This window comes from Eriocheir sinensis, chromosome 39, assembly GCF_024679095.1.
Source record: "Eriocheir sinensis breed Jianghai 21 chromosome 39, ASM2467909v1, whole genome shotgun sequence".
Lineage (NCBI taxonomy): Eukaryota > Metazoa > Arthropoda > Malacostraca > Decapoda > Varunidae > Eriocheir > Eriocheir sinensis.
Genome location: NC_066547.1, coordinates 1,991,033 through 2,001,959, shown reverse-complemented (window position 1 = coordinate 2,001,959; position 10,927 = coordinate 1,991,033). Strand labels below are relative to the sequence as shown.

General features: G+C 48.0%; 1 protein-coding gene across 1 annotated transcript in view; it reads right to left on the bottom strand.

Annotated features, from left to right (window-relative positions):
• The window catches only part of LOC127008863 (fringe glycosyltransferase-like), a 36,660-nt gene extending 26,560 nt beyond the window's left edge, over nucleotides 1–10,100 (bottom strand). Inside the window, exon 1 of the mRNA XM_050881246.1 lies at nucleotides 9,504–10,100. Coding sequence (XP_050737203.1) covers nucleotides 9,504–9,980 — 477 coding nt within the window. The 5' untranslated portion in view covers nucleotides 9,981–10,100. The remainder of the gene's footprint in view (nucleotides 1–9,503) is intronic.
• Between the last annotated feature and the right edge of the window lie 827 nt (nucleotides 10,101–10,927).

Here is a 10,927-nt window from a genome sequence, read left to right as displayed (position 1 = left end):
TCCTTTATCTGCTTACTTTTTCTCCTCCTATTCATCTTTATCCTTCTCCTCCTCTTCTTCCTCCTCCTTCTTCTCTTTCTTCATATGTTAGGTACAGTTTCTTATATTTCTTTTCCTTGTTCGTCTTTTCCTACTTCCTTTTTTTCTTATTTATTTTTGTTTTCTTCCTTGCTTTCGTCTTCTCTATCTCCTCCTCTTTCTCCATCTTCTCTTCCTCTTTCTTTATCCCCCTCCTCCTCCTCCTCCTCCTCCTCTTTCTCAATTGTCCTTCTGCTTATTTTCCTTATCTTTACTTCTAGCCCCTCCCTGCCTGCTTTTCCTTTGCTTGTCCTCCTCCTCCTCCTCTTCCTCCTCCTCCTCGTCCTCCTCCTCAAGACGCTGATGTCATCCTGCTGTTGTAAGAGCGAGAGAGAAAGAGAAAAAATCCTTCACACGAGTCCTTGAATCATATGAGACTCCACGTGAGGGACGACAACTAGGAGGAGGAGGAGGAGGAGGAGGAGGAGGAGAAGGAGGAGGAGGATAAGCTGACAAAACCTACATATAACAATTGCGCAATACGATAATGAGTTTTCGGAAATATGAATGAAAAAAAAGTAGAAAACAATAAATTTTAATCATAATTCGATGCGTAAAATTAATATCAGAGAGAGAGAGAGAGAGAGAGAGAGAGAGAGAGAGAGAGAGAGAGAGAGAAAGAAAAATCGATTAATAAATAAATAAATAAGCAAAATTATTACCATTATGAGAGAGAGAGAGAGAGAGAGAGAGAGAGAGAGAGAGAGAGAAAAGAAGTAAAGAAGGAAAAAAGGAAAAGAAGAAAGAACGAGAGAGAGAGAGAGAGAGAGAGAGAGAGAGAGAGAGAGAGAGAGAGAGAGAGAGAGAGAGAGAGAGAGAGAGAGAGACCAACCAACCAGCCAGCCATTGTTTACAGCGTGGGAACAATCAAGGCTCTATACAAAAGCTCTAACACCGCCCAGGGCTTATCGAACTCTAAATCAAGCTCTACAACTTCAACACGAATTAAAGAAAAGCGTCATGTTCTCTATAAACCTTCTATAAAGCTCTATGCAAAGGCTCAAGTATTATAGACTAAAAAAAAGCTCTACATTAAGTTCTCTTCGTCATTGGTTAGGCAAGAACTCTGTAAAGCTATATAGAATGGCTCTCTCAGAATATCAAGCTCTACGAAGGCTCAAACGTGTTATAAGCTCTAAAAGAAAGCTCTGCATTAAGTTCTCTTCATCACTGGTTAGGCAAATGTTCTGAAAAGCTCTATAGAATGTATCTCTCAGTATCTCAAGCTCTACGAAGGCTCAAACGTGTTATAAGCTCCAAAAGAAAGCTCTATATTAGGTTATCTTCGTCATGGGTTAAGCAAAGGCTCTCTATAGCTCTCTAAAATGGCTCTCTCAGTATCTCTCTTGGAAGGCCCTTGACGCACTCCATAAGGCTCTATCAGACGAGCCTCCGCCCGCCCTTTTGTGGCCACGACAAGACGGATGGCCAACCCCCGATAAACGACCTGCGACCATATCGAGGCGTGAGGCGGGGAGGAACGACCACCACCACCACCACCACTCACCCACTCTTACGACCCCTTCCACCCAACACCACCACCACGACCACTGAGACACCATTATGAACGACCACGAAGTCTATTTATATTATTCGTGCGACCCTAACCTTATTAAGAACTACTAATACGACTACTACCACTACCACCACGACCACCACTATACAGACGACCACGAAATCTCTATATTTTATACGTAAATGACCCTAAGGTTTTTAAGAACTACTAATACGACTACCACCACCACCACCTAGTCCTTTCGTAAATGTAAACAACCTCTATTTCACCGATTTATCATTAGTATTAATCTATCATCATCACCATCACTACTATCATCACCATACCTTGCATACACCTCACCATACACCATCACACCCACCCGCCCACACACGTATATCTTAACTCCACTCCACTCCACCACCACCACGCTTATCACTCCCACCCCCTCCCTCCCTAAGTACCTTGCCCTCTTAACCTTCGATAATACTGGGGACGGAAAAACAAACATGGGCAAAGCCACGCCTGTCATTCAAGCGCTGAGAGCATCGCTTATCTGCGGTCCGGGAGATGCGAGAGATAAGGAGGCTGCGGGAATGACTGCGCGGGTATTGAAGCAGAGATGAGCTGGAGGCGAGCTGAGATTTACGTGCAGGGGAGAGAGGGAGAGAGGAGAAAGGAAAGGATGGGGAAAAGAGAGAGGGATAAGAGAAATGGAGAGAGAAAAGGTGATAAGGAAAGGATGGAAGAAGGATAAAGGTTGGGGTAAATGAAATGGAGAGAAAAGGAGGAAAAAGGAGAGGATCAAGGGTGCAGAAAGAGGGATAAGGAAGAAGGAAAGATAAGAGGAGAAAAGAGGAAAGAATGGAGAGTAAGAGGAAGGAAGGAATTACAGGAGAGAAAGATGAAGAAGAAGAAAAGGAAGGATGCTTTATTTAATCTCTAACATACTGCATAATAATAATGAAACAATAACAACAAAAGCAATTACAACCGCAAAAACAATCACAAACATTACTACATTAAGATCCCATCATGAACCAATCTCCTCCACCCCACCCACCCACACCCACCCGCCCACCCTTTCTCAACGAACAATCACCCACCCCACCCATAACCCCCCGCCCCACCCTCCTCCCTCCGCCCCCACACCAGCAAAAACCAGCCTTTAATAACCCCGCCAAGCCGAGCCAATCCTAGGCGGGTCACATTATTTTTGAGGCGACTTCAATTCCCTCCCCCAGCCCGGTCCACCCGCCCATTACCGCCCACAATGCCGCCCCGCCAGCCCGCCATCTGCTGCCCTTTGTGCCGCCACGCTCTCTCCAAGGGGCAAGGGGCTGAGGGGGCTGAAGGAGGCTCCGTGAAGGAACCTTTGAGGCCCATAAGTCCGTGAGAAAGTGTCACTTTTACGGGAGGTGTTTGTGGGCCGCGTGTTCCGGGCGGGCGAGTCTTCGTCTGCCTTGGTTCTCGGGGACAGCTACGAGGGCCGAGGACAGGGACGCGAGGGAGAAGAAAAGGATGGGGAGGGGCGAGGAGAAGGATGGGAGGGGCGAGAAGGGTAGGGAGGCGAAGAAAAAGATGGGGAGGGGCAAGAAGACAGGACGGGGCAAGGAAAACAAAGGGAAAATGATATGGAAAGGATGGAGACGAAGGAGAAAGGCTGGGAAGGTTCGAGGATAAGGATGGGAATGGCGACGAAAAAGGATGGGGAGGGGCGAGGAAAAGGCTAGATAGGAGTGAAGGAGAAGGATGGGAAGGGGCAGGGAGATATAGGACAGGGCAAGAGAAACGAAGGAAAGGAAAAGGATGGAGAAAGAACGAAGAGACGAAGGGAAAGGATAGGGAGGGGGAGGAAAACGCAGGGGACGGATGAGAGGAATAGGACAAAAAGATGGAGGAGAAAAAGAAAGGAAAGAGGTTTTAAAAGGTCCGAAAAGGAATATTGACAAAGAAAGAGAAAGAGAGAAATAAATAAGGAAGAAAGAAAGAGCTAAAAAAAAAATCCCCGTAGTCTCAAAGGGCTTGTAATCGTCTTATTAAGTGTTCGAGGAGAAGGGGCAGAGAGGGACGAGAGAGGGGCGAGCGGGGATAAAAGGGCTACACACACTGGAAGCCCGTGTTCGGAGAGGGCCTGTAATCGTCCTATTAAATCCTTGAGGGCGAGGAGGAGAGAGAGGGAGGGAGGAGGCAGTAGGAGGCAGGTCGACAGCAGCAGGCAAACAGGAGTGGCTTTGGTGCCCCAGGGTGTGGCTAGGCTCCTGGGAACAAGTTTATACCCTCTGCCAACCCCATGCATCCTCGCCCCTGTAGCGCCCAACCCTGCCTGCCTGTCTGTTCCTGGCCTGTTCATCCTCTGCCGCCCCTGCCCTCACAGCGACGCGGGGCAGGGGACGAAGGAAAATAAAAGGTCAACTTGATATCACGGCGACGGCTTTACGAGAACCATCTGATACGAGGACGCTTGTGAGAAGGTTAAGTAAGCAGAGGAGAAGGTCGTTCGTCGCTGCGGGAGAACGACAAAGTGATATGATAAGAGTGGACGGGAACGACTCCACGACTCTCTCTCTCTCTCTTTCTGTTCTTCTCTTTACATTGTTCTTTCTAGATTTCTCTTTCAATTATTCTTTATTTATTTTCTTTCTCTCTCTCTCTCTCTCTCTCTCTCTCTCTCTCTCTCTCTCTCTCTCTCTCTCTCTCTGTGGCAAGATAAGCCCATCACGAGATTTTCAGAGATGAGTACTTTATCTTTACAAGCAAAATTTTTCTTATCTTATCTTTAGCAGTCAGTCAGGTAAAACGCTCCTCTGTTCAATTAAAGATAGCAAGATTTATTCATGTTGCTACTGAATACCTTTTAAAAGAGCTATTTGTGAAGGCTGTATTTCACTTCTACGTCTATCTATACATCGGAGTCTTTCGTTTATAGTTGATTCTCTCTCTGGACTCAATAGAAAGTAAATTATGCGACTATGTTAATAATTCTACTTGTCATGTAAAAAAGTCAATCTCAACAACTATACGTCTGTCTATACATCGAAGTCTTTCCTTTAGAGCCAAATTTCCCTCTGAAGTCTTCAATAATACGACTACGTTAAGAATTCCACTTCAATCATGCAAGAAAGACGACTTCAAGAACTCCAAAATTACCATCCCTTCGCAGTAATTATCTCTGCAGCTGAACCACCACAAATATACGTCTATTTAAACAATGGTCTTACCTATGGACTAAAATCTCCCTCTGAACCCAATAATCCACTTCAGTCATGCAAGAAATACGACCTCAAGAACTCCAAAAATAACCATCCCTTCGCAGTAATTATCTCTGAAGCTGAACTACCACAACTATACGTCTTATCTAAGCACCTAAATCTCCCTCTGAACCCAATAATCCACTTCAGTCATGCAAGAAATACGACCTCAAGAACTCCAAAAATAACCATCCCTTCGCAGCAATATCTCTGAAGCTGAACTACCACTTGCACTGAATAAAACTTAATGCACTGTTGCTCGGGGTGCGTGGCTCGACAAAAAAAAAGACGCAGACGCTAAGATTTCAGTGGGCGGTTGGGTGTAGGGTGGCGGCGGCGGCGCGGGCGGGGGCTAAGAGGGTCGAGGCGGGACAAGGCGGGGGCGGAATCTGGCTGGCTGGCTGGTGCGACGCTGAGGCTGCATGAGGACCCGAGTTGAGGGAGTGAGAGCACCGTAACGAGACATATTCCCAGCCTCTCGCGTTACTCCCGAGTGGGTGTCTGGCCTCCCTCAGTCTCCCTTAGCCCACCACAGCGCCTCCCTCTCTCGTCCCTTAACTACTAATGTGCTCTTGCTTTTCTCTCTTCTGTCCTTCTTTATTACTTATGTTTGCTATGTTCTTCTCTTTTGCCTTCCTTCAATCCTCTTCTTCCTTTCCTTTACATTTCCGCTTGTCTTCTTTCACTCCTCTTCTTCTGCTTTCCTTCCTTCACTTCTACCTCTCTTCCTCCGTTTCCTCTACTCATGCTCTTTGTTTCTCTCCTCTTCTTCATCTTCCGTCCTCCTCCATAGTGTTCCTTTCCTCTTCCTCCTCTTCTTCCTTTCTTTAGTCCTCCTTTGTTTCCTCTCCTCCTTCTCTTGTTTTACTTTCTGCACCTGCTCCTTCCCTCGCCATCTCAGCTACTATTTGCTCTTCTCTCCACCTGCTTCCTCCTCCTCCGTGTCCCTCCCCCCAAGCAGTCATTCTTCCTCACTTTTCTGCTTATTCATCATGTCTTAATCCCCCCCCCCCTCGCTTATCCACCTGCTCCTTTCCTAGCTTCTCCACTATTCCTTTATCTTTTACCTTTTTCTTCCATCTCCACCTGTCTTTACTTAATTTGCTCTCCTCCTCCCATTTTCTTTTCTAATCTTCTCTTACGTCTTATATCAACTCTATCCACCTGTTTCTTTTCTACTTTGTCATATAATCCTCTATATACCTTTTCTTCCATTTCCACCTGTGTCAACTTAGCTTACTCTCCTCTTCCTCTTCCATCTCTATTCCTTCGTCATTTCCTTAGTCAATCTCTAACAGCTGATCTACCTGTTTCTTTTCTACTTTGTCATCTAATCCTTTACCTTTTCTTCCATCTCCACCTGTGTCAACTTAGCTTACTCTCCTCCTCCTCTATTCCTTCGTCATTTCTTTAGTCAATCTCTACCAGCTCAAGTTCTTCCTCCTACTATGGTTGTATATTCGCCTTCCTCCTTCCCTTCCCACCTCCCTCTATTCCTTCACTCAAGCAGTAAACGCCTTCAAGTACCTTCGTTTCTTCCACAATGAACCCATGTACACCTCAACACGACTCTCTCCTTTTCTTTCCATCACTCCTCTGCATCATTTTTCTCTCTCCGGTTCATTCACACACGATCGCTCTCTCCCTCACTATCAATACCAGCACACGTTCATCCCTCATATCCTCATACCCACATACTCATACTCGGGAACTCCAGCTCACACATACCCGCACACTAAAATCCTCTACTCACTCACCCCCGCACCCCCTTCCTCCTCCCACACGCACACACCCGCATCAAGGCTCGGTGGCTGGTCAGTAATTGCAATTTATTGGGTTAAGTGGATCGTCCGGCGGAGCCATAATGCGGCCACGACGAGCTCACGCCCTGATCCGCCGAGATGGCCCAGAGGTGACGCACGGGGCAGAGAGGGAACGAGGCACCGAAACCTCCTTTTGCCCTAACCATCTCAAGCTAAACTCAAGCTCAGGAAAGGAAGACGAGGAAAAGTTGGCCGAAGAGACGAAGTTCTGTATACGAAGTGATGGTTGAGCGGTCACGAGTGCCTAAGTGCAACATATTACCGCCAACTGTTCTAGCTATTCGTAACCATGCACGGGAAAGATAGTTAAAGGAGAGGTGACTGAAGGATGAGAGAGGAAAATCGATACGGGGCCAAAGAAGAAAAATGTAAAAATAGAGGTAGAGGTAAAAGGAGAAGGAATGATTGTAATGAAGCAAATTAAGAGGAAAAGAGAGGAGTTGTAAAATAAACTAATATATGAAAAAAAAATATGAAAAAGAAAGAAAAAAGCAGAAATAAAATGAGGAGAGAGAGAGAGAGAGAGAGAGAGAGAGAGAGAGAGAGAGAGAGAGAGAGAGAAGAAGAACTGAGTCCGACATTGTATGGATGGGAGAGTGTGTGAGATATGAGAGAGGGAGAGAGAGGAGGGAGAGGGAGGGAGGAAGCAATGACAGGAAGGGAGGGAGGAAGGGAGGGAGGGAGAGAGAGAGAGCAACGAGTGCCATTGGAGGGGAGAGGTGGGAAAGCAGGACACACACACACACACACACCAGCAAAGGGAAATGAGGGATGATGGGTAGTGAAGAGTGGAACTGATGGGGAGAGGAGAGGGAGAGAGAGAGAGAGGAAGAGGAGGGAGGGAGAGTGAATGGGTAAGGAGAGGGGAGAGAAGAATAGGAGGAAGAGGGGAGAGAAAAAGTTTGAATGAAAGAAAACGGATGAGAGAGAGAGAGAGAGAGAGAGAGAGAGAGAGAGAGAGAGAGAGAGAGAGAGAGAGAGAGAGAGAGAGAGAGAGAGAGAGAGAATAGGCCACCAACGGAAGGGAGAGGAAGGGTTCAATCAGGGGTGTCAGCAGAGCGTCACTGTAATCACCGTCATGCAATCAGGGAGAGAGGGAGAGAGGGGGGAAAGGGAAGGGAGATCTATTACCCTTAACAAGGATAAAGCAGGATATATTCTCTCTCTCTCTCTCTCTCTCTCTCTCTCTCTCTCTCTCTCTCTCTCTCTCTCGTTGTCACCCTGTATACAATGCCTTTGCTAGCATGGAACGGTTGAGAGAGAGAGAGAGAGAGAGAGAGAGAGAGAGAGAGAAGGGAGGAGCAACGAGTGTAAAAAGTTACCTCAACACACCTGCCCTATTATTTCTCTCTCTCTCTCTCTCTCTCTCTCTCGCATCCCTCATCCCTCCCTTCGCTTGCGGCCAGACATGCGCAACCCCGTGTGATGTATTGTGACAGATTCTCTCTCTCTCTCTCTCTCTCTCTTTGTTATCATTTATTAGAGGGAATTTCAGATCAGTTGTTTTTATTGGAATGTCATCATCATCACCATCATCAAACAGGAGAGAGAGAGAGAGAGAGAGAGAGAGAGAGAGAGAGAGAGAGATCAATTTATCCAACAATCTCCATATTTATTATAAAAAAAAACTGAATTACTCTTGCCTCCATTTAGCCTGCATTTTCTCCCCCGCCCCGTCAATTACTTCTCCTAAGCCGAGGTCAAGGGTCGAAGGTCACGCGGCGGCAGGTCAAGTGAGGGCAAGGGTCAGGAGCCATTAGGATTGTTGACGGTCAAAGCGAGTGACCAGAGGGAAGAGGAGGAGGAGAAAGAGGTCAGGTTCGGTTCCTCTCCCTGACTTGACCTGACCTCAACTTCAAACCGTCTTACCCCAACACGCTTCTTCTTAATTAGATATTGAAAAAAGAGAAGGAGGAAGAGGAGGAAATAACAATGAAAAAACAACAAAATAACAATGATGATATAGACAACTACTACTACTAATAATAATAAGAAAAAGAAGAAAAAACAGAAAAGAACAATAACAACAACAGCATGTCATTTCTATAGACACTTAAAACATCATCTAAATTCTAAATCAACTTGAACAGTGGATACAGAGGCCAGTTTTTACCCACCGAGCAAACTAACTGACCGAGGCGGAGGCTGCGTGCGCTCTGCCGCGGGAGGGACGCTTGAGACTCCTGCATTGTGGCGTTATCGGTGCTTAGGGCTGCTCAGGTGTCCCTTTGTGTGACGCGGCGGCAGTGATAACCACAACAAAGGACAGGTATACCTTCCCCCTCCCCCCTACTCGTGCTCTGCTCACCCCCTCCATCCCCACGACCCTCACCCACGCCGACCCTTATCATCGACACCAAAACACCTTCCCCACCTGCACACACACACACACACACACACACGTCATCTGCCTCCCATCTCGGCATCTCCCTCTCAGGCCCATGTTGGTCTCCTCCTTTTGCCTTATTAATTAGGACCGCACCGCCTCCCTTATCAGGCAATGGACCACCACCACCACCACCCACACTCCCTCTACTTCCCATACGCCTCTGTACGCAGTCACGCTGCCATCTCCAAGTTATAACTGCATTCTTATTTCTCAAGTTTACCTTTAAGACTCGCAGTTCCTCTCCCTTATGCTTCCCACATAATCAGATTTGTTCAATTAAATGCTTACAAGTCGCAGGAGCACTTTGTCGCTGCTTTCCCTCATCCGGCTTATACCGACACTACGCGAAGAAACAATACACACACACACACACACACACACACAGGTGACAGGTTAGCCATCCCGCCCTAGGGCGGCGCATCACCTGAAGGGCCAGCGAACGCGTGACGACGCAGCGCGGAACCCACCTGTTGCCGCGCCAGATTGAACCACGTCTGGAGGATGAGGTCGAGGCGCGTGTGATGGAACCCCCGCGTCGTCTTGACGGTGATGAAGACGTCGTCGAGGCTGGTGGCTGGCTGGGCTGTTGCCGTGGCTACAAGAGTGTTGAGGAGACGCCTCTGCTTGGCCTCCTCCTCCTCCTCCAGCTCTTCCGCCCTCCGTCCCCCAGCGGCCTCGCCCTCCCCGGGCAGGGAGTTGGTGTCGCCCGCCGCGGCGGGGGCCTCATAGTCTCGGCCGAGGGACCTCGGGGCTCGCTCTGGCCAGGACTGCACGGGAAGGAACCTCGGCGAGGCGGGCCGCTCCGCCTCCGCCGCAGAGTCCTGTAGGCTGGGAGCTAAGTTTTGGAGCACCAACACACACACAGTCAGCGCCCCGCACGCTGCGGCCGCCTGCTGTAGTACACTGCGGATCTTGAGCCTCATCGTCTTTTCCTGGGGCCGCATCACATCGGGGCGGAGGGCCACACAAGGGGCTAGCAAGGGCTGCAGGGCGCGAGCTCACACAACATGGCGGGACGCTCGCGGCACACACCCTTACTCTGCCGCCGCTCGGGAGAAACTGAGCCCTTCGCAGCAACGCATTCGCAAGTTCGGTTTCTCGTATCGGAGCAAACGCACGAAAATTATCGTACCTCAGCCAGCTGTTAGCTGCATGCTTGAGTATACAGGATTTGATTTGATATCATGTGTGTTGTGTTGGCGGGCATAGGAAACATGCGACTTCAATCATTTAATAGGGACACAAGCTGGGGGGGTAGGGGGGGGGGTTGTCTTTCCCACCCTGCTACATGGCGGGGTTCCTTCTGAGCAAGTCTCCATGCGGAACACCTGGATATTTTCCGTGGGATTGTTGTTACTGTTGTTATCATCATCATTACAGTTACCATTACTGCCAGGCTCGCCGCTTTATCGCGTTCGTCGTTGGCGTCATGCTTGCCTGTGACGACCGGTGCTCTCCTCTGCACCTTCTCCTCTCGGACCGTTCTACTCCGGGGCTTCGAGAGCGGCCTGACTCGACGAGGAAGGGAGGCAAATTGCCTTCCACGCTACGTCCACACTTCTATATATATTTACTCTCAAATCAATACTGACCCACACTATATTCTAGCCACTGTGGTATTTCTATCGTAACTCTTGTGGCGTTGATTTACTGAAGGTTTATGGAGTTCGGAGCTCCATCCAAATGGCAGAAAAATATATGTACTTACATCAGTACTCTTCAGTTCTTCACTTACTCAAACGGAATTAATGCAAAATCTTATTCCATATCTTTTCAATGGGTAAACTTTGAGGTGATAGGGATGCATTACTTTTTCTCTTCCCTTTTATTCCTCTTCCTTCCTTCATTCTCTGCCCTCCCTCTTTTGTCATTCCTCAACTCATATCCCGTT